General features: G+C 33.2%; 2 protein-coding genes across 3 annotated transcripts; both read right to left on the bottom strand.

Annotated features, from left to right (window-relative positions):
* Positions 1-6,431: 6,431 nt before the first annotated feature.
* LOC145569194 (ABC transporter C family member 10-like) lies at positions 6,432-17,801 on the bottom strand. 2 transcript variants are annotated; one of them, XM_081628550.1, is made up of 12 exons: positions 15,528-17,801; positions 14,997-15,317; positions 14,823-14,909; positions 14,054-14,632; positions 13,802-13,966; positions 13,380-13,674; positions 13,059-13,273; positions 12,671-12,976; positions 12,486-12,549; positions 12,167-12,406; positions 11,977-12,074; positions 6,432-6,669 (listed from the first exon to the last, which is right to left on the bottom strand). In XM_081628550.1, exons 1-12 carry the CDS (start codon positions 17,550-17,552, stop codon positions 6,637-6,639), a joined length of 4,428 nt encoding a protein of 1,475 aa, XP_081484676.1. In that variant the 5' UTR covers positions 17,553-17,801; the 3' UTR covers positions 6,432-6,636. The 2 variants fall into 2 exon arrangements, with proteins under 2 accessions (XP_081484676.1, XP_081484677.1); XM_081628551.1 differs by lacking the exon at positions 6,432-6,669 and having other exon boundaries at positions 11,756-12,074; positions 15,528-17,800.
* Positions 17,802-19,540: 1,739 nt separating this feature from the next.
* LOC145566849 (ABC transporter C family member 10-like) lies at positions 19,541-22,088 on the bottom strand. Its single transcript, XM_081626136.1, has 4 exons — positions 21,972-22,088; positions 20,141-20,204; positions 19,818-20,057; positions 19,541-19,647 (listed from the first exon to the last, which is right to left on the bottom strand). The coding sequence occupies exons 1-4, from the start codon at positions 22,086-22,088 to the stop codon at positions 19,541-19,543; spliced, it is 528 nt and encodes a 175-aa protein (XP_081482262.1).
* Between the last annotated feature and the right edge of the window lie 1,634 nt (positions 22,089-23,722).

Below are 23,722 nucleotides of genomic sequence, written 5' to 3' on the forward strand. Positions count from 1 at the left end.
ACAGTATGTGAGTTTGATTTATGCAAACAACATATCACGATACATGTATAATATATGTACAATACATGTACAAAAATATTATAATTTAAAAATACATACCATTTTCGATTTGTAGTTGTTAAATTGTGAATAATAAATTAAATTTGTAATGATGTCATGATTCGAGCGTAAAAATTTAAGGTCTCGATATATATATATATATATATATATATATATATATATATATATATATATATATATATATATATATATATATATATATATATATATATATATTACTTTGTAACAAATAGATTTAATTAATTAGCAAGGTAGTAGTTTTTAAACAACAAACTTTAATTTTTTAACAGGAGTTTTACAAAATACGAGTATAACTTTCTTACTTAGGTGTTGATCATTTTATATGTTTGTCATTTTTTGCAGATCTTATGTCTGGTTATGCATTTAGCCATTAGTGGATCCGCAACAATTTGGTACACTCTTCGTTACGAACAACAAAGCTGTGGTGGTGTGAACTCATGTGCCCAATATGGCATTGCAGTTGGCCTGAGTTTCCTAATTTGGTTAGGTATTATAACTTCATTTGTCCTTAATTATACCAACTTACGTGCTCAACGAGTCAAAGGTAATAATTAGTTGGGTGTATTTCTTATTGTAAAAGTCTACGTGGACCTGTTTTAACAGCTAGCTATGCTGTTTATTCTTGTACTCCGTATTATTATAACTACATGCATGTACTTCTTTAATGTAATATTATTTGCAAGCCTCGACTATATTTTAAAGTATGCATATCAATAATTATAAATATTACAAGTATAACCGAAAGATTTATATGTGCTCCAAAAATAATACTCGTATTCTTATAGGCATATTGTCAACTATTTTTGTAATACTAGTTGTGGAAGCGCGTGCCCCCTTAATTTGTAAACGTAAATTTATAAGATTGTTTATTGTGTGTGAATTGGATTAAGTTAAATTGCAAGAAGTCGGGAGCTAATTGGTGAAAGTATTAATGCATTAAAATGTGATTGTGCATTTACAAAAATCCTTTACTCTAAATCGTTTCTCCTTCCCTTCCTTTATTTCCCGAAATCCTCTATTTCTCATTCTTAGTCTCTCTATCTCCCTCTTCTCCTTTCTCATTTTTTATGGCTTAAGAACTTATAGGCCTCTCTCTCTCTCTCTCTCTCTCTCTCTCATGATTAATTATGCAAACTAAATGGTTAATTATGCAAACTAAAGGAAGTAACTTCTTTTGAATCTACCTTAAAGTTGAATTTTTTGTTTAAAATATATTATTAATTTATCAATTTGAATTTCTATGCAAAGTATCTCATTATACCTTATAAATCTTAAAACTTACTTGATTTTAAATCAAATAGGTATACAAATTACAAAGATATAATTTCTCTACAAATTACAATCGACTTGAATTTCTACGCAAAGTATCTCTTTATACCTTATAAATGTTTTTTTTTTTTTTAATGTATCATTAATCAACTTGATATTAACCTCTTTTCTTAAAAAAAAATAAATAAATAAAAACCCCTTGATATTAACCTCAAGAACAAAGATATAATTTCTCTACTAACTACACAATTCACATATTGAAGTTGAAAACAAGTATAAATTTATATCCACTTATATATTCACTTATATGCTCTTGCATTACTTCATAATTTACCTATCTAATTCTATCCATTTCTACAAGCTAATACCATAAATTAAATACTACTCGTACTACAAATGAAATGAAAACCCATAACTTCAACCCATTACTACTCTGCCTATAACACCATCACCATCTCACACATGTTTCATCTACCATCCTAGAGTACGATGGCTGTATCCTTGTCTTCTTGGCACCTCTAAGCACGACAGCACGTGCTCCACTCCTACAAGATTACCATATATACATGATCGTGCAAATTGTAATCCGGTGTTTCATGATCGTGCGAAGCATAATGAGGTAGATTGTCATTTTGTTCATGATGAGTTATTGAAGGGTAATTGATAAGCTAAAGTTGTATCACCAAATCAAAAGTAATTCCTAAAACTACTCACTAAAAATGATAAGGAAGTAGGGTCAAATCCACAGAAAAACAATGTTCTTTTACTCCTAATTAATTATTATAATCTAAATTATCAAGTAACAAGTTGGATATTTGAGTGAATTAAACTAAGAGATATAATTAAACTAAGCCTAGGGCATAGGTTCACCAAAAATTATATTCCGGGATAAAAGACAACAATCGATTATCAATGTATCAATTAACCAGATTATATTATAAATGATATTCGCTACGTATATAAATCACTTAATTAACCTAGTGGTATCAAATCACATCTCTCGAATCTTGACTTAACCATTTATAAATTAAATCCATCTATTGAAACTAGCCTTAATATTAATTTTCATTTGTCGAATCTCGAATCAATATTGCGTAACTCATATACTTAAACCTGGCCAAATCTAATTGCAAAGTATTATAACAATCAATAGGAAATTAACTCAAAACATTAACAATGAACAATACTAAATCATCTCTTCATATTATTCATGGATCCCCAAAACCCTAAAAATCTAAAATTAAACTAATTGCACCTAATTAAATCTAAACTAATCAAAACAATTACAATAAGCTTTATTTAAATATATGAGATTAAATAAACAATAAAATTAAAACTAAGGAAAAACAATGATCATCAAAAGCATAAAGATTGCAATCACATAAACATGAACAAGCAACAGTAAAAGCATTAAAAAGGAATCTTAATTTCTAACTAAAGAACAAAACTAAAAAGCTAAAACTAGCTAACTGGAAGAAAACGCCTCCTTTCATTATAAATCCTAATCAAAGTATATAAACTGAAAGAAAACGTCCCCCTTCATTATAAATCCTTCCTTTGTCAAAAAAAAAAAAAAAAAAAAAAATCCTAAACAAACTATAATTACTAACCGCCTATAGAAAAGCATCAGTTTTTTATATCCAAAAACAAAACTGATGAAATAGGCGGCCCAATAAAACAAATTGCAGCAGCCCAAACTCTTCACTTGCACCCCATCTGGAGTTGGGCTGCCAAATCTGGCCTGGTTGTTTGTTTGGGTCAGTAAACTGCTTCCCAATGCTGGCTTTGAACTTTTGACTTGGACTTGAGCCTTGTTGACTTGAGTTAAATTCTCACTTATTATTATTACTTCGTATGATTTTGTAAATTTTGTAAATACATAATTATTGTATAGCAAACTAGATAAGCAAGATTGTCAAGCTTTAAAAGTACTAAATGAAGTTCAATTTGTTCATAGAAAACAAATTAACAATAGAAAAGAAAAACATAATCATAATGTTTAATTCTAATGATAACCGATCAAGAGGAAATACATAATGATTATGAGAAATTTTCCTCATTTTATTACAAGGATTACTCTTATGCTCTAAACGATGATTACTTCATGACTTCATACAATGGCCATAATTGAAATCTTGGCGGCAAGCGGCTTGACTACAATAACATTTATATGTAAGACAGCAGTAGACTGTTTGTCCTCTGACATATCTTGAGGACTACTTTATTGGATCCGATTTCATAATATGGGCTTAATCTTCCACGGCTTTCATGGTCAAAATAATCTCCTGCGCAAACAGTAATTGTATGCTAAAACAAATTGAATTTGTATTATAAATACTAATGACATCCTTATAGCTAAACAAAACAATCATTATTATGTACATGTTTATGAATATAAATTAATACATAAACCTAAATACTTAAACAAACACAAAAATTACTGCATGACTTACGATTAGAGAGTGACAAATATGACAACAGAAAAATGGGTAAATATACCATTGTTATCCATTTAATAAAGAAAGGATGAATGGTGTTAATGAGTACATCATGGAGGTTAATAAAGTTTTTTTTAGCTAGCTCAATTAAATGTTTTTGGGAGATTACTTTACATAACTTGAAGGAAAATCTTACAATAAAAAAGTAAATGGTTATTTCTTTGTAAGACTTACAATAATTGTACTGATATATCACCTCTCTTATTTCTTTTTTATTGTAAGATTTTTACCCGGCTCCCTTTAGGCCTTAATGCCAACTAATAGACTATCATACCCTTGGATATATTTTGTATGTTGATCTAATATAGTAATACATCAACTTGTATTTACTCAAACTAGAATAAGGAAATTCTTAGTTTGTACTGTAACTCCAAACAATTTATCACCAACTACTTTTAATTTACAATTGTGTTCTTACGAACTGAACTAAGTAAATGATTAAATAAAATTATAAATGATACACTTGTATTCTTATGAATTGAACTAGTAAATGATTAAATAGAATAGTTACAAACTAGAATAAGGAAATTCCTATCACCTTATGAACTGAACTTAGCTTGTAACTCCAAATAAAATAGTAAATGATTAAACATATAATTAATAAAAAATTATTCACGTGATTTTTTTCAACAGTGAGATTTTGTTTTTCCAATTTAGAGCATTAAGCTTTTAATACCCTAAAATACCCCTTTTTATTAACTAGACAAAATTAAGGCGCTTAAAGCAAAAATGAAGATAATTACAATACTTACGGACTTCTCATTTGCGTTCGTCAATATCGAAAACGAGAGGAATATGACAACGATAGTCGAAATGGTGCTTGCCATTGTTATTAAGTAAGAGCGGAGAGCGGAGATTTTGTTAATAATTTTAGAGAAACTAGAAGAGAGTGAAAGAATGAATGGGGAGTTGGAGATGGATGTTAAGCAAAGGAAAATAAATAATTGAGAATTTGGGGCAAAGAAGAAGGCTTAGTTGTTAGATGGAAAAGTTGCAGGGATGGTGGTAAATTGGTGGATTCTTCGTGCATTGTTATAAATACTCCCTCCGTCCCTAAATTACATTCCTGGTTTCTATTTTGGGTATTCTAAAATTACATTTTTCCTTTTCATTTTTAGTAAGTTTTTTTTTTCTTCCAAATATCCCAAATCAACTCTCTTTTTCTGTTGTATATTTAATGCTTTGTCACTCTTACTATTCTAATCTTACTCTTATTTTCTCTCTCCATCATTTTTCTCATATTTGTACTTCTCATAACTAACCTAATGAATATAATTGGTTCTTAATTTTCAATTAGAAGCATGTTATTGGTCCTTTTTTTTTTTTTTTTGCAAAAGATTGATGACATGGCATCATTAATCATTAATCTATCTTTGTTTTACTCAAAGACATCATTTAATGTTCTGTATTTTCCATTGAAATATTTCATTATTGTTATTTGTCTTATTCTTTCCTCCTTAATTCCCGTGTAATTTTACAAACAGGAATGTAATTTAGGGACGGAGGGAGTATGAAATATCCCAAGAGTCAATAATCTTAGCCACTCTCACATTCTGGACATTTACTCATAATAAATGATGAACAACTTACTTATGAAGCAGTCAAACACCAACTAACTTACATTATTTAATACTCCCTCTATTTCATAATGTTAGTCCCATATAGAATCAATCACTTAAAATAAGAAAAGAAATATATTTGGAATCTAATATTAAAGTACAACATAATTCATAATTAGTTTACCTTATTTAACTTTTTAAATTTTTTATTAGGAAAGCACAAGTCATAATTGCATAATTTAAGGTAAAGATTTCCTTACTTAGAGTCATGTCATCAATTCACAACTTACTAATTCAAAAAAAAAAATCAAGTTATAAATGAAATATATTCAATATGGGTATATCTTTTTAAAACGCCCAAAATAGTATATGAGACTAACATAATGAAACGAAGGGAGTACAATTTATTAATGTACAACTTCATCTTCAAGAATCAAGATAGATACATTTCAACGAAGCCACGGATTAAAGAATCAAGAATCAAGTTTATTACCCGTCATCCTACGTGTGGAATTCCACATCTGAGCCATCAGCCACTTAGTACATATGCTGAGTTGGCGAAAAAGATTGACATTGTAAATCAATCAAGAAGATTAACTGGGCACCCCCCGTTTTATTCTTAGTCGAATCAGAAGATATGGCATCAACAATAGGCAAGAGCTTTTTTACTTCATTCTTTGACAGACCAAGTTCCTAGCAGCACTTAAGCAGATCATCACAAGCACCAAGTTCTCTCTCCGTAAAGTCGAGTCAACATTTGACAAGTCTAGGTTCAATACAACTTCTTACAATGTTTCTTTCAAAAAAAAAAAAAAAAAAAAAAAAACATCTTACAATGTTGTTAAAATTATGAGATGGCCAACGTAATAAAAGAAATAAGTTAACTAAAAACATGGAGATAGTATATAATAAGTATAGTCTTTTATTCATTCAAAGAACAAAAAAATACATTTGATGGCTTTTTTTTTAAAAAAAAATTAAATTAAAGGGCAAGGATTGCTATTGCTTACTTCGTATATAAATATAAATGCTCTAAATCTAGAGCTTTTTCATACAACCACCATTATTGTAATCATCACAACATGATTTTGAATCATCATAACATTTGAATTCAAGACAACAATATTTTGTTCGTACACCACGAGTTTGTGGCTCGCAAATATTAAGCTCTACTTTTATAGATCCATTTCTATTGTCAATATTATTCAACATATCCTTGCGTGATAACTTCAATCTTCCTTCATCGCCATAAACAGTACCACCTACACATTAATGAAAATCTATATTATAAAGTTTAATGGCATACTTGTAGCTAAACAAAACAAAACAATCATCATTCTCATCATTATATTATGTGCACCATATATAAACTGCTAGAGAAACCTAAATGGTTAAATAAAATGGAAAATAATTGCATATCTTACAAATATCTGCATTTGCCAAGATTAAAAGAGAGAGAACTATGACAACAGGAAAAATGGTACTTGATGCCATTATTAACGATTGAATAGAGAACAAATTTTAAGAGTATGTGTCGACCCTTATGAGGTTTTGATGATGATGGTTATGATTGAGCAAACTTCCATTTAATAAGGATTTTCTAGTGTTGTAATGTTTGCAGGTCAAGTAAACTTTGGGAGTTGAAGTAGGAACTGAAACAGAGGAACTTTAGAAGATCCAGGATAACAAGTAAAGTCAGAAGAAGAGTTCCAGAAAGTAGTTCTCTGAATTCACCTGGATGGAACTACAAGGAGTTTCCTGACAGGAACTTATCAACGGGTTGTAACGACCTGGTTCTGGTGTAATGCTGGAGTACAACCTCAACAATCAAGGATCAGTGCAGAGCCCAAGATATCAACCGAAAAGATGGATTTCATAACTTAGGTTGTATTAAAGATAAGTTTGTTTTATAAGTTGATGTAAATATATATCTGGTTGTTATACACGGAACTTATTAGAAATCGGATAAAGCTTGGCAAGCTAAGTAATTCGTAAAAGATAAGTTTAGATTTATGAAAAAGTATTTTATTTGATTTTATCTTTTAAAATCTGGTTTAATTGGTTTTATCTTTTTCATAAAACTTTATCTTTTAATAAAACGAATTTTACAGAAAAAGGTTTTCTTAAAATCGAGATTAAGTCAGTTTCGGTTTTAAATGATAAGAATGAATTTCTATTTAACTTATCATTTTCTGGAAACCTTACTTTGTTAGCCGAGGAACTTCTATAAATCACTACTAGAAAACAGGCTAATTGCGATGGATTGCTTTCGACGGACCCATTATTCTGTCGAAAAAAGCTAAATTTTCGGCGGATTTTTATTCCGTCGGATATTTCCGACGAATTCATCAATTCCGCCGAAAATCCGTCGGAAATTTCCGACGAAATAAAACTCCGTCGGAAATTTAGCTTTTTCCAACAGATTTTTCAGTCGGAAATTAACTTTTTCGACGGATTTGGTCCGTCGGAAATTTTCGAATATTTTTTTAAAAAAAAAATAAAACACATTACCTCTAAAAAACCCTAAAAGTAATCCGCCTCTTTTCCCTCCCTTTGTCTTTCCTCTTCTCTCTCCTCTCGTTCTCCTCTCTCCTCTTCTCCCTCTATCTCCTTCTCTCTGTATTTCCTCTTCTTCTCTCGATCTCCTCTCTCCTCTCCTCCTTTCTCGTTCGCTTTTTCTCTCGTTCTCCTCTGTCTCCTTCTCTCTGTTTCTCTCTCCTCTCGTTCTCCTCTCTTTCTCTCCTCTACTTTCCCCTCTTTTACCACCACCACGGCAACATTAACACCGACATCAACAACAACAAAGGTTAGGGGTTGTCTTATTTTGCCTTTTGTCTCTCTTCTCATGTTGAAATCAAAGGTTTTTAGGTCAAATTCGACCATGAAAACTCTAGATCTAGAGTTTTCATGGTCGAATTTGACCTCTTAAACCCAATTTTGAGGTTATGTGTGGTCGAATTAAGGTATATATCTTTTTTTTTTTTCAATTTTGATTTTATTTTGTTGTTTTATCGGATTTTTTTTACAATTTATGGTGGTGGTGGGTGGTGGCTGTTGGAGATCGCGTTTGGGGGGTTGAGTTGGGATTTTATTTTTTTTGTTAATTTCTGGGTTGTGATGATTTTCGATGGTGGTGGTGGTGATTTTAGGTGGGTGGTGGGGTGGTAAATCTGGTTAGGTGGCTGTGGCGGCGGTGGTTGTAGATGGGTAGTGGGGTGGTAGATTTGGTTAGGTGGCTGGTGGGTAGGGGTTCTAGTGTGGGTGGTGGAACAGGCTAGTGTGGGCTGGTGATATGGTTGGTGGGGTTGGGTGTGGGTCTGGTGAGGGTTTGGCTGGTTGTGTGAGGTGGGGGTAGGTGGTGTGGGGTGACGGCTTGTTGTGGTACGGGGTGGCGGTGTGTGTTTTTTTTTGTTTTGTTTTTTTAAAGCATTTTCCGACGGAAATTCTGTCAAAAATTCACGACGGAATTCAGTCCGTCGGAATTTTCCAACAGACTTTGCCGGGCCTGAAAATCACTTCCAACGGACTGAATTCCGTCGAAAAAGTGCTTTCGATGGAAATTCCGTCGGAAAAGGGTATTTTTCCGACAACAACTTTTCCGACAACCGGTTGCGACGGAAACGGGTTTTCCGACGGAAAACAGGGTGTTTTTGACGAAAAAATTCCGTCGCAATTAGCTTGTTTTCTAGTAGTGAATATAGAAGTAATACAACGAAGCAAAGTGAGAGTTTTAAGCGTGAAAACCACTTAGAACTTAAGAGTAAGTTTGCCAAAAGGTTTAAGCTTTATTATTTTGATTTCGGGTTTCATGTGTAGCTTTTCATTTATATATTAGAGTGAGTCTTTGTGTTGTAATTGGTTTTGGGGTGTTTGTGAATTCTTGACAATTCACGTTTGAGTTAGGAGTTTGAATTCTCTAAAATTCGTATGTGTTTAGGAGTTTGGAAGTCTCTAAAATTCGAGTGGTAGCTGTGAGAGCACAGTGAGTGAGCTTTAGGTAGGAAGCCGAGTGTAGGCACTCCGGGAGTGCTGAGTGAACCTAAATGGGACTTAGGTTGGGTAGGATAGGGTCCTATCAGGTAGCAAGTGTCCGTGGTGGAACTTGTGAGAAAGGTCTGTAATTATAGATTGTAGTAGGAGAGTTGCCTATTATAGTGGAGTTTGTTTGAAAATCCCGAGAAGGGTCGAGGTTTTACTTCCAGTTAGGCTCTGGAAGGTTTCCTCGTAAAATCTTGCTGTGTTCTTTTAAGTTCCTTTTATATTCTGTCTTTAAATTCCGCAAAAGTTTACCTAATTGGAACCTACTACTATTTACCCCCTTTCGTAGTAGTTTATCTAAACTAACAGTATGTAATGAGTTTAACTAGAATTGAATTTATAAATACAAATTAGGTATATATCACGTGCAATACGGAAGTGGTAGCTAGCTAACTAACTGTCAAAATAAGATCAATATCAGTGTATCACATTTGATATAGAATGATGATCACAATTGATTATTTTCCTTATCTTAATATGCAAAATAAAACTCATTCTCCTAAGATTTTCCATCTACTCCACTTTACACCGTCTACAAATTCAAACTCATTCTCATGCATCTGCTAGCCCACCTTTCACTCCAAATCCACCTCTCCTTGTTGGCCCAAGTCCAACAAGCCCACCAGCACACTCTACTAGCCCATCCGCTTGGTGTTAAATTATTTGTACTAGGTTAGATCTCGTGTCATGCACTGTTTTACACTCTTTGTTACGGAGTATTAAATTTAAAATTATTTTTAAGTATGAAAAAAAATTTGATCCATAATATGTTTTTTATTTTATCCAAATCAAGCAACTTTAAATATTTTTTTTATATTTTTTATGACTACATATATTCAAAATAATTATGTTAGGATGAAAAATATATATTCATGATTTTTTTACTATAAATAATAATTATATACATTAAAATTCATTACTTAGATAGGAATTTATAGAAAGATAGGGTTAGATATCTAAGTTGGTAAATATATTATTTATGATTTTTTTTTTCCTAAATTTTAAAAGAAAATATTTGCGTATATTTTCAATAATCATTTTTTTCAAACTTTTTTTTTTTTTATTTTAAATTTAACATAAATATACTAAAATACACCAAAAGATGACATGTGTCATTGTTGGTGTGTCTTTTAGTATATAAGTTATTGATTGATTAACTTTGCTTCCTTTGCTTGATTCATCAAATTTTAATTTGTCCGCATACAAATAAAAATTGCTACGGAGTAATATTTTTTACATGTATATTATTATATACTCCGTAGAGTCCGTACTAGATTTTTCTCAATAAATGTCATCTTTGTTGACTTTCATAAGGTTGTATTTGTAATTTTTATATTTAAAAAATAAAGTGTAATTTTTTTGTCTTTTTGGTTTAATAAATGTCATATTTGTTGACTTTCGTAGGGTTTTAATTAGACTATCTTTATTCGTAACTCAAGTTGTTGATTAAAACTAATGAATTAGAATTGACAAACTATCTATAAATATTACTAAAGTAACAACTGCTGACATCATTACTTTTTTCAAATTGTACACGTGTCAGCTTTTCATTCATTTTTTTTCTGCCTAAACTTTTTTTTTCATTTTAGGTTTTTTTTTTTTTATTTTTTTTTATAAAAAAAATCTAACTATTGATTGCAAAGTAGTTTAATACAGTACATTAAAGTTTTTAGTTTTCAATACTTTTTCTGTTAAAAATCTTAAGGAAAACAAATATCAACCTGTTATATATGTGATTACGCCATCTAATTACAAAGTTTGCAAAATTTTATTGCAGACATGAATTTTCTTTTGTATATATTATTTTAATTTTTATAGTTTGGTTTATGTTAATAATATCGTATGTAATACAAAGATTTTACGTATTTTGACTGATATGTATTTGAAGTTTACACAATTATAAATTCTTTTATTATATCCGTGCATCGCACGGGAGTTAATCTAGTAGATATTATTTAAGCACAGAGTGACACGTGTCAGGTTGTAGATTAAGCGTCCTTTGTTTATTTATATTTATAGATTATATAAGATATATTGGTAAAAGTTTCTTAAAAGTATATGGAACAATTATTTAAATACGGCCACAAAAGAAAAGTGAAACAATTTACGAAGTATTAAATACGGAGGGAGTATACAGTAAGATTGATATAGTATCTGTCTGGTGGAAGGTTAAATCGAAAGTTATATAAGCTCAAAATCAAAACATTTGTGTAAAGATTCAATTATAATTCCAGATATAATCATGAAGACCCTATGTGTGCATTAATCATGAAGCTTTTGAATCACATCATGAGTTAGTGAATTAACTTTTCAAAACTGTTAATGCCTATATGTTACAAGACTTTTTTTTTTTTCCTTTTGACGAAATATTAATCATGATTCATGAAAAGTTAACTGTGCATTAATCATGATTCATGAAGCTTTTGAAAAGTTAGATAATTAACTTTTTAAAACTGTTAATGCCTATATGTTACAAGAAACTTGGAACTAATAGACAAAGCTCAGTGCAGCTGATCTTTGTACATACTCACATTTTCAGCATATGACCAGTACTCCCTAACGAGTTTCCCAAACAATGAATCATGCTTGTTTATGAGCTTTGCTGGCTCATCGAACTCTATTACTTTCCCTGTGTAAAATATACCACTTTCATTAGTTCCGAAATACTTCATCTGTCCATAAATAAGGCATTTTGTTTATAAGAAATAAGAAGAAACTCACCGTCACTAATAGCTAGAATTCGTGTGCAGTCCATTACACTTGGTATTCTATGTGCCACTGTAACAACTGTACTGTCACTAAATTCTGTTCTTATGGTTTTATGGAGGATTGCATCGGTGGTGTTATCAATGGATGCAGTAGCTTCATCTAGAACTAGTATCTTCCTCCTCTTCAGTAAGGCTCGCCCTAGACAAAATAATTGTCGTTGTCCCATGCTCCAATTTGATCCATCTTGTACAACTGCATACCAAAATCACCTACCATTACTATATTTACTCATTGAGAATGGAAATGTCGTTACTTTTTTTATTGGTGATACCTGAGGAGTTTAGGCCGCCTTCTTTGTCCTGAACAGCATCTCGGAGATGACACTTCTCAAGAACCTTTTAACACATGTAGAATGCAAGTCAGAATGGGAAACTATAGCTTTGTTGTTTACACCTTAAAACTAAATTTAGGAGATGACTGAAAAATATGAAAATGTGTGCTTTAAATGCACATCACCTGCCATATCTCCTGATCTGTATGCTGTGACAATGGATCTAGATTGTGGCGAACTGAGCCACTAAAAAGAGTTGGGTCTTGAGGAATTATGCTAAGGTGAGATCTAAGATCATGAAGCCCAATGGTGCAAATGTCTATTCCATCTATGATGATCTTTCCCTCGGAAGGCTCCACCAAACGGAACAAAGTGCTGATAAGGGTTGTTTTCCCACTTCCGGTTCTTCCAACGATCCCAATCTTGCTATCACCTTCAAAGATGCAGTTAATCCCTTGAAGAACCAGTGGACCATTGGGTCTATATTTAACCTGTTCAATATCACACTTTATTTTTCGGAAAGCTATGATCTGGCAGTTATAAAGCTTATATATAAGTGTAGTTCAAGTTTACCTTCAATTCACAAAATTCAATTTTCCCCACATCAGGCCAATTAGGAGGAGGTCTATTTTCTTGGATTATTTCACATGCTTCTTCAGGAATGTGCATGTACTGCTCCAACCTTTCGGCTGAAACTATCATGTTGGCTAGCATGCATTGGTTTTGGACAGAACTCACAAGATAGATATTCAAGGAGAGCCCATAGGAAAGTGCCATCCCAATAAATCCTGTCATGAGAACATCATCAAATAGAAAATGGAAACTCATAAAAGGAATCACAGAATTACCAAGATTAACCAATCTATTTCGTGGTTTTGGAGGTGAAAAACTAACCAGAGTTGGCTTCACTGAAAGGAAGCAGAGTCAGGGCAAGAGCGGAGCATGAGAGAATAACAGCACATAGCATCTCCAAGCGTTGTATCAACCATTCATTAGAAGAGAAACTGTGGAAGAAAGGGCTGGCATTATTGTCTATAAGCTCTACAGCCTTTGAGAAGTATTGATCTTCCTTGCCAAAAGCTCGTATTGTGGTGGCTCCTGAAATGACCTCTGCAAGATTGCTTGCTATTGTGGACTTTGTAGTTCCATTAATTCGCATCAGCTCTTTTGCTGATGCAAAATAATATTTCTGTATACATGTAATAAAATTCAAGTTTTAGTATCTTAACAGGATCAAAAACAAAATCCTGCTAGAACTTTTCAGAATGTGCCAGAAAATAATTTCCAAATTTAATGTGTATAAGATTTGGAAGAACCTGTAAGAGTATAGTCAGATACACCACAGGCACAATGATAAGCAAGACTTGCCAGGTCACAATAGCCAGGATACCGAAGCTGAAGAAAGCTGTTAGTGTAGACGCTAGGGCCATGCTTACCATCATGGCTACATCAAGGTCAATGATACTTATGTCTGATGACACCTACAGGAAAAAATAAACAAAAGGTTAGCCTTCCACAATTGACAACGAATGCTCAACCTTTGCTTAGAGATAAATTAACAATCTTACTCGACTGAGTATCCTTCCTAGGGGAGTGGCATCAAAAAAGGACATTGGTGCTTGAAAAAGGGAGTTCAGCAAAGTAGTAAATATTGATCGTGATGTGTCAAGACCCAGGGAAACAATAGAAAATGATCTTACGAGCAAGAAAATTCCCACACTACATCCTATAATTGAGTACACCGTCACCAATTTCACTTCACTAACACCAGGATTTTGAACATTATTGGCCAGCCAATAACTTTGTATAGACTGCCCGAGAAGAAAAAAGATATGGGCTAAGATTGCCAAAGATGAGTATAAGAAACCTCTTCCATGACTAAGGTACTGTATATAAGGATTAAAACCTTTGTCTCCTGTTTCTCTTTCTTCTTTCTGAATCAATTGATCACCTAAGGATGCATGTGCTTTGTCCTGATTGAAGCTATCTCTTTCATCACTTTTCAGACTCGGTAGAGATCTACTCTCTTTACAATTGTCAGACTGCGTTGAGTTGTTATGCGCATTGACTAGATTTTGGAACTCAAGGCTTGAAGTCATCAATTGTTCATAAGTGCCCGACTTTATAATCTGACCTTCAACCATCAACTGCAAAAGAAAATACAAAGATACATATACAAGATCATTTGCTTAAATCGAAAAACTATATATCTTCTCTCTTTAGTTTGTTCATTTGTCTTTTTAGTTTCCATGTATTTTCTTTATGTTTCTGTAGATTAGAGCTGAGGATAAGATGGAACGATAGTCAACGAAAGATATGAACTTATTTAAAACTAACCAATATACAATCAAATGTAGGTAGGAAGTCAACTTGGTGAGTGACTAGCAGGACAGTCTTTCCTGACAGAGCTCCTATGACATATCTCTGCAAAAATTGTTCAAGTTAATTAAGTTAGATAGGTTTGTTTTTACTTTAACTAAGCAAAAGGAAAGGGAGTTTTTTTTTTATCACATTGAATAGACTAGTCGCAGTGTGAGCATCAACAGCACTGAATGGATCATCCAGGAGGTATAGATCAGCATCCTGATACAAGGCGCGTGCTAGTTGCACTCGTTGCTTCTGTCCACCACTGAGGTTAACTCCTCTTTCCCCAATTACTGTGAGATCACCACATGGAAGCATGTCTATATCTTTTACCAATGAGCACCTTTTAAGGGTGTCTTGATATCTTTGATGATCCATGTAAGAACCAAACAGAATATTATCTCTTATAGTACCAGTTTGAATCCATGCTGTTTGAGAGACATAGGCAAGCTTTCCATAAACTTGCACCTGAAATAGCAGAAGCCAATTAGTAATAAAATTTCACTTAGCTAACAGTAGTAGTGTAGTACAGTAGTACAGTTTACACAACATACACGCATGAATAATTTAGTAAAAAATGATAAGCTGTTCGATTAAATCCTGAATCCTAATCTTTTTATATAAAACTCAGTAAAAACAAATAACAAAATAGTAACAGTAAAGAGAATAGGGCCTTACAGAGCCATCAATGCTTGGAACTTCTCCAAGAATGGCTGCCAAGAGTGTGGATTTACCGGCTCCAACCTCTCCACAAATGGCTACCTTCTCTCCAGGTTTAACAAGTAGATTTACATTTCTAAGGGTTGGCTTTAGTGAGAAATCCCATGAAATTGTTGTGCTTCTGATATCTATAGACTTCTCTAGCCCCTTCCCTTCCTTCCTCTGCTGGATATGTTGATTTTGCAATTCAGTCTCATCAAGAAACCTTATGATTCGGTCTAATGATACACTTGCCTGTATATATGCTCCAGCAACATCTGGGATTAACCTTACAGGCTCTTGAACTATCCTCAAAGTAGCTAAAAATGTAAAAACATTACCAGCATCCAAAGGAATGCCTAAAAAACAGCATGCCCCAAACGTAGCTATAGACATCAATATTGGAAATGACCAGAAAAGAATCATATAGTACCCTTTCTGTAGAAGCACAGCTGCTAGTGACCTGAATTCAATTTCCCTCAAGTTTTCGATGCCTTTCTTGAAATGGTTTTCCCAGGCATAAACCTTCAGCACTTTCATTGTCACCAAGGCTTCGGTTATGGCCCCCAACCTTTTATCCTGTTCTAACATAAGCTTTGTTTGATATTTATGCTGTAATTTACCTAAGGGAGAGTTTCCAAGTACTGCAATAACAACTATCACTAATGCCGCAATTGTTGCATTCCCAACACAATAGTAAATGATCACCAAAGCAATACACATTTGGAGAACCACAGTCCATATCTGATGAAACCAGAAAGGGAATTCACCAATTCTGTAAGCATCAACTGTGACATAGTTCACTATCTCACCAGGGGTGTGACTTGTTTTAGCATCATTCGAGAGTCTGAATTGCTTGGCATAAACAGCTGCAGATAACATCGATCTTATCTGGAGTCCAATCAATCTAGTCCTAAAGCACCATTGCCTCTCTGACAATGATTCTAAGCTTTTTGTGAATAAAAGCAGAAAAGTGATTGCATAGCCCTCGTATTTAAAGCCCCTTTTCCCTTCAGCTATATCAATGAATGCTTTGAGAAAAAGAGGCCCAGTTGATAGAGTAAGCACCTTAACCAATGCAAAAGCCCCAGAAATCATAATGCCTTTCCATTGCCAGGAAAATATAACAGCAGGAAAATTGGAACTTGATTCTTTTTCTTTCCTATTGCTAAATTTCTCCATAAAATCGCGATAACAGGTTTCTGCCTGATCAGCAGTCCTAAGTTTAGGAATATCTTCATCCTCAAGAATTTTCTCCTTTCCCAATTTCATCAGTGGATTTAACCACCAAAATGACATTCTACTGAAGAATCCAGCTTTCGAAAGCAGACTTTGATTTTCATCAGTGGTATAAACATCTTCATTATCAAGCAAAGGTACACTAGACTCATGTAAACAAACTTTCGAATCTGATTCAGATTCTTGCTTATTAATAAGCTCTTTAAAAACATAGAAAAATAACAGAACAACTCCAGGAAGCAGCAAAATATCAAAGACAACCTTAACATGTTTCACTCTCCTTGAAACAATTACTTCATAAACAGAAATTGCAAACAAAAATGCAGCATATAATCCAGAAAAAGTGAAACATATCTTAAACAAGGTTAAGTGTGAACCAGATGATCTTCTGAAGCTCAGAATCAGACTCAGAAACAGCCAAGTGAACCCCTGAAAGAGCAGAACCAGCCATCCATGCAGGGGCAAAACAGTCTTTTCACTTCTTATCTTTTCTTCCAAAACCCATAAACCCAGAATTATGCACACTAAACTCAGAACAATATTTACAGCAGCAGAAAAAAATTTGAATGCAGAAGTTGTATTCTTGGTAGTAGGGGTGGATAAAATGATGAACAAAAATAACAAAATGAGCAACAAATCAATGGAGATTACTATGATGTGGTTTATACATGAATTTGGATGAATTGTTGATGCAAAAAATGTGCCAAAATTTTCATATGGGTAGGCTGAATTGCCACAGTAATTTGCCCAGAAATTGTTACCCATTTTACTGATTTTGGGGTTGGGATTTAAAGTGAGAAAAAGACCATTATGATTGAAGTTTCATCAGGTTAACTTTTGCAGTGGAAATAATGTAAGATTCGCCTAAGTTGGAGGTTAATAGCTACAAACCAGCATGATGGGAGTTTATTTTTAAAATAAGGCAATGAATGAAGTAATTTACGAACCACATATATTAATCATTCTTCCTCTTTCTCTTTAATTCGGAATAATCACGACATAATTGAGATCTTAGTTACTTCCTTAGAATAATTATAATACAAAGTAATAAGCTAGGTCCAATGACCAAAATGTGTAGAAATTATTTTGGTATAATTAATTTTGTATTTGGCATAATTGGATTGTAAGAGTAATAGAAACAATAATTTAGATGAAATTTGGTACATGAGGTCGTTAAATTGATACGATAATGATAAGAAATTAGTTTTAAATTTACTAGTTTTATTTGGAAAATTAAGATAGGGCTATATTCATACTAAGGAAAATGAATGGTAGGTTTTTTTTTTTTTTTTTTTAATTTTTTTTTTTTTTTGTTCTTTTTTATATGGAGTATGATAAACAAAAAGATGATATAGAAATAATAAGACAATCAAATAAAGAATGTATAAACAAAATGGAAAAATAACAAAAGTTGAATTTTGAAACTAATGTTACCTTCACGAATAATGCACACACGTTGCAATTAGCCAATTAGATGTCAATTCCAAGATGGAAGATCCAATGCCAAAACCAAATTGTACTCTCACAAGTCAGTAGTCACTACTCTATTGGTAAAGATAAATTACCACTAAATATTAAAAGGGGCTTAGGGTTAATAAAACACAAGTGATTAGTAAGTAATAATAGTGGTGCCAAACTGCCACATGCTTAACTAATTCAACATCTAGAATGGGGTTTAATATGATCGTTTTATGTTGTAACTTTTATTAAACACGGTTGCTACATATTATGTGCAATAATTTTTATATTTTCTTTGTAAGTTGTCAATTCTCTTCATCTTTCTCCTCATCACATGCACCTTTGCAGTTTTTGGAGTAGCGGATAATTATCAGCTATTTGAAATTTGACTTAATAGATACAAATTTATTTTATTTTTTTGAATAAAGATACAATTAAATATTTCTAATCTGATCTAAGTTTTTTACTCCCTCTGTTTTTGAAAATAATCATTAATAATTTTACACGGTTAATATTAAAAATAAGATATTCCATACAATGTCAACAAGAAATAATCAAATAAGGAATAAGACTGAAGTAATGAGGAGTTCACAATTTATCATCTGATACCATTGTTTCATTATTAATCATTAGCTTTAGATTAGACTCTATTTTCAAGTGTATTAAAATAAAAAACTTATTGTATTCATCATGTGATGTAGATCTTAATTAATTGCTCGTCAGGCTCATCATCAAATCACGATTGATAAAGAAGCTTTTTATAAGAAATTGGAGAAGAGTTTATACAGCTGGGTTCTTTTGGGTAAAGGCTTTAAAGTTTGAACTGTGCCATTTGGGCTGGTTTTTAGTTGGGCCAAATAATCAATAAATCACACCCCTAAATCTGGGTTATCAGGTCAGCTTCGGTGACCCAACCTACTATTGACCCATTTTGTTTTCGGACTAAAATTTCCAGTCTTAACCCCATTTAACTTTAGATCGAGTTTGCATTGACCCATTTAATATAAATCGGGTAAAAGTTCAACCCAAACCTACTTGTTCAGGTCGGGTTAGTTTTAGTCAGTCCTAAAAAAATCTCTTAATCATTGATTTGCATTTAATTGAATTAAGAAACCACTCCTCACTTCGTACAAGAATATCGTATTTTTACGTTAAACAACAAAACGGAATATCTAATTTTCAATTGTGTACTTTTAAGCATTATAAAACTTGTAACCTTGAAATTTATGGGAGATAACCTTGAAGAATACCCAACACAAACACTTGATACATACTCCACAGCTAACATCACAAAGTCACAATGTTTTTTCAGAGTTGGACCAGTATTCGCGAACAAGATTACCAAAAAGGGAGTCCTCTTCATTCATGAGTTTCTTGGGATCATCTAATTCAACCACCTCTCCTGGAAATATTTCAACCAAATTTTCATACCCAATAACATGTTAATTACACAGTCCTATTTACAAAGAAAGTAAACACGTACGAGTTGATAAATCTAGCAATGAGAGATCAAAAGATATACATATTCACAATTTGAAAACAGAAATCTGAAAGACAAAATAGAATACTGACCATCACTTAAAGCAAGAACCTTATTACAGTCAATAACTGTGGAAGTCCTGTAGGCTATGGCTATAACTGTACTGTCGATAAATTCAGAGCATATGATCTTCTGAATGACCAGATCAGTTGCATTATCGATCGATGCAGTAGCTTCATCAAGCACTAGTATTTTTCTCCTCTTCAATAATGCACGTCCTAAGCAAAACAATTGTCGTTGTCCCATGCTCCAGTTTGATCCATCTTTTAGAACTGCTAGACACCTCATGTAAGCTTAAAGCAATCTGAGGGTAAAAAAAATATTAAGAATAACTGCTCAATCTTTTGCTTCTTACCTGATGTGTCTAGGCTCTCAGGTTTTTCTCGGACAGCATCCTTTAGTTGACATTTTTCAAGAACCTTAACACATTTAGAACAACGTGTTTCAGTGAGGCATATCAAGCTTAAGAGACTATAAAAAAAAGGGGGTTCCCCCACCCAAGAACATTCCACTATTATGTATGCAAGTATGCAACGCATATGACCAAGTTACTTAGACATGCTTTGGGTACGAGTGTTGGGTTCAGGACTTTAGGTACATATTCATGTGTGAGCACACTCGAGGCTCAAAATTTCAGACGCATGAACCTTGTCTAGCCTTGTCCTATAACTGGATATACGACATTTATAAAACACAATTGTTTCTAGGGTTTTTGCATGCCTTGTAGAAACGAACAGATCAAGATAATTGAAGTTTCGAGGTGTAATTTGAAGTCAGTTCAGAAATCTATTTTCTTATTTAGTTGTTCGATTGTGGACACTAGTAAAATCATACAAGAAACGATATAATATAGCTCCTCGTTATAGCTCTTCATTGTTCATTCTATTGATTGTCATCATGGAAGATATTGCCCTAGTATTCTGGCAAGCTATTATGCTATAGTACCCTGTGTCCTCGTACTTGAGCAGGACTGCAGGGGAATTATTCAAGCTTAAAGAAAATTTAAATATTCATCATCAAAATTTACTCAGTGGTAACATTAAATAGGAATGATTATTTACCTCCCAAATTTCTTCATCACTATGCTCTGATAATGGATCAAGATTAAACCTCACGGATCCATGAAAAAGTATAGGCTCTTGCAGAATGATTACAAAGCGTGATCAGAGATCATGCAGCCCTATTGTTGAAATGTCTATGCCATCTACCACAATCAAAATTCCAAGCTTTTATCTTATAATCCATATTATATACAAATCTGAAAACCAGTCTACTACACAGTCGCTTCCAGCATTGAGTTAAGCCAAATCAAGCATCAATTTGCAAAGCCGTAATTAGCAACCAATCACCATGGCCTACCACTACCAGAGTTCCTACAGTGAGGCTGAGAATGAAAGCTACTCTTGAAAACAACCATCAAATTATCAAGAGAAAGGGATAAATATCTAGAGTTCTGCATTAAAAATCTATCAAACTATATAAACAACATAAGAACACAAATATCCTTGAAAATTGCAGTATCACCTAAAATATTGCAAGTTGCAAATACCACTGCTTCATTTGTAATTCACCTAACCCTCCTGTCATTATAGAGCACAAAATTAGTACTTAATACTGAAATGGCTTTCAAACAAGAATTTAACTGAGACAAGGAGAAAGAAAGAAATCAAATTGATCTACAATCTCTCCATAATCTATACCAGGTTATAACACTAAAATGTCACTAAACAACAATTAATCTTAGTCCCAAAATGAGGCTAAGGGGAATAACAAATTTATCAGTTGAAAGAGTGTGAAAAAAGGTGTGTAAAGTGAGAAAAAAGAATGAACATGAGCATCCAAGTAAAAATTGAGAGTTTTAAAAGGGGATAAAGAATAAAATTCAAGAAAGTTTCAAAGGAGTGGTAAAAGTGTGAGTAAAAAACATAAAGGTTTGAGATTCTTTAGCAAAGGAAATCAATAAAGTTTATAAAACACAAATTGGGTAAAATAATAAAAGTAAACACTTAAATGTCACTAACTATAAATGTAATTTATTTTTTTGGTTAATATTAATGATATATATTATCCAGAACCAATGGTATTTATGGAGTTATGCAGTTTCACGGTTGAAGGATTAAGACTTCAGAGTATCAATATCAAAGATTAGTATGTCTCAAGACCGGCCATTTCTCCCCCTAATGTACAGCATATATTAAGGAAAAATCAAAACTGTTTCCCTTTTCAGTAGCAACCATGATTGCTCCATGCAATTGTATATCCCAACTTAAACTGCAAACCCATAGTTGGCCAACCAATATCATTGTTAAGTTTAACGGCTCTGAACAATATTTGGAAGCTAAAAAAACCCAAATGGAAGCAAAAGTTGAAAAGGCAACAGAAAGTTATGACTGAAAATAAGCATTATTGCCACTTCTGAGTAGCTTTCATTCCCCAGTAGCACTTATGACCATAATGAGATTATGTGAAGTTATGAACATAACGAGATTATGTGAAGTTATGAACATAACGAGATTATGTGCAGTTCACATTACAGCACCCTCACCCCCCCCCCCCCCCCCCCACCTCTCAAGAATGACTTGGGGAAGAAACACAAGGCCATTCTTGAGCAGGAGTATGATTGACTAGGCCAATCCTTGAGCTCAAAAATCTGTGTTGATCAGACCCCAGAGGTTTTGTCATGATGTCTGCTAACTGAAGAGCAGACTTAACATGTTTCAACTGAAGAAAACCTGATTGCACATTCTCTCTGATGTAATGAACATCAATTTTCTGACTTTTACTCCTCATATGCTTTGTTTTCTCATGAAAACAAGGATTCTCAGCAATATGTATTGCAGATACATTATCACAATGTAATGTGATTGGAGTAGGAACAGCAATATGCAACTCAGACAAAAGCCTTTCCAGCCAAACCAACTCATCTGCAGTGTGACTCATACTCCTATATTCAACCTCTATAGAACCTTTAGAAACCACCTTTTGTTTCTTAGTTTTCCAAGAAATCAGATAATTTCCTAGAAAAACACAGTATCCTGTAAGTGATCTTCCAGAATCATTACAAGTTCCCCAATCAGCATCACTATATCCAGCCAGAATGAAACTAGAATTTGCAGGATAAAAAGACCAAGATTGAGAGTCCCTTTGAGGTACTTCAAGATATGTATTGCAACATCAAAGTGAGGTACTCTTGGAGTACAAAGAAACTGACTCAACTGCTGTACCACATAAGAGATATCAGGCCTTGTCATGTTTAGATACAGAAGTTTACCAATCAATCTTCTGTATACCTCTGGATCAGATAATAGTTCACCATCATCCTTGCTTAATTTTAATCCCTTTGACATAGGAAAAGAAGCTGGAACACAATTCTCTATATTTTGGTCCCTCAACAAGTCCAAAATGTATTTTCTCTGATTCAATAGAATACCAGAAGTAGATCTTGATATCTCAATCCCCAAAAAATACTTCAATTCACCTAGATCTTTGATAGTAAAGGCACTGTGAAGACCAGCTTTCAGATCATTAATCAGCTTACTATCATTCCCAGTAATGAGAAGATCATCAACATAAGCCACAACAACTACAAAAGAGTTGTTTTTCTTCAAGACAAACATAGAATAATCTTGCTTTGACCGAATGAAACCCCAATCTACAAGATATTTACTCAATTCCTTATTCCAGCATCTTGATGCTTGCTTAAGACCATATAAAGACCTCTTAAGCTTGCAAACCTGACCTGGTTTTGCTTTACTATACCCAGGAGGAGGTGTCATATACACTTCCTCATCAAGAAATCCATGCAAAAAAGCATTGTTGATGTCAAGTTGCTGAATATCCCAGTTGTTAACAGCAGCAATAGCTATAACTACTCTTACTGTAGTGAGCTTAGCAACAGGACTGAAGGTATGCTTGTAATCCTTTCCAGAAATCTGTC

This window comes from Chenopodium album, chromosome 11 (assembly GCF_948465745.1).
Source record: "Chenopodium album chromosome 11, dcCheAlbu1.1, whole genome shotgun sequence".
Taxonomy (NCBI): Eukaryota; Viridiplantae; Streptophyta; class Magnoliopsida; order Caryophyllales; family Amaranthaceae; genus Chenopodium; species Chenopodium album.

Excerpts from the sequence above, each read along its gene's own strand:
- LOC145569194 (XM_081628550.1), bottom strand. The coding sequence starts at position 17,552 with ATGGGTAACAATTTCTGGGCAAATTACTGTGGCAATTCAGCCTACCCA. Across the intron at positions 12,075-12,166 it reads AATTCTAGCTATTAGTGACG|GGAAAGTAATAGAGTTCGAT; the intron begins GTGAGTTTCTTC and ends TATTTTACACAG. Across the intron at positions 6,670-11,976 it reads ACTGGTCATATGCTGAAAAT|GTGGTACTGTTTATGGCGAT; the intron begins GTGAGTATGTAC and ends ATTAATGTGTAG.
- LOC145566849 (XM_081626136.1), bottom strand. The coding sequence starts at position 22,088 with ATGATATTGGTTGGCCAACTATGGGTTTGCAGTTTAAGTTGGGATATA. Across the intron at positions 20,058-20,140 it reads TGAGAGCCTAGACACATCAG|TTCTAAAAGATGGATCAAAC; the intron begins GTAAGAAGCAAA and ends GGTGTCTAGCAG. Across the intron at positions 19,648-19,817 it reads GGTTCTTGCTTTAAGTGATG|GAGAGGTGGTTGAATTAGAT; the intron begins GTCAGTATTCTA and ends AAATATTTCCAG.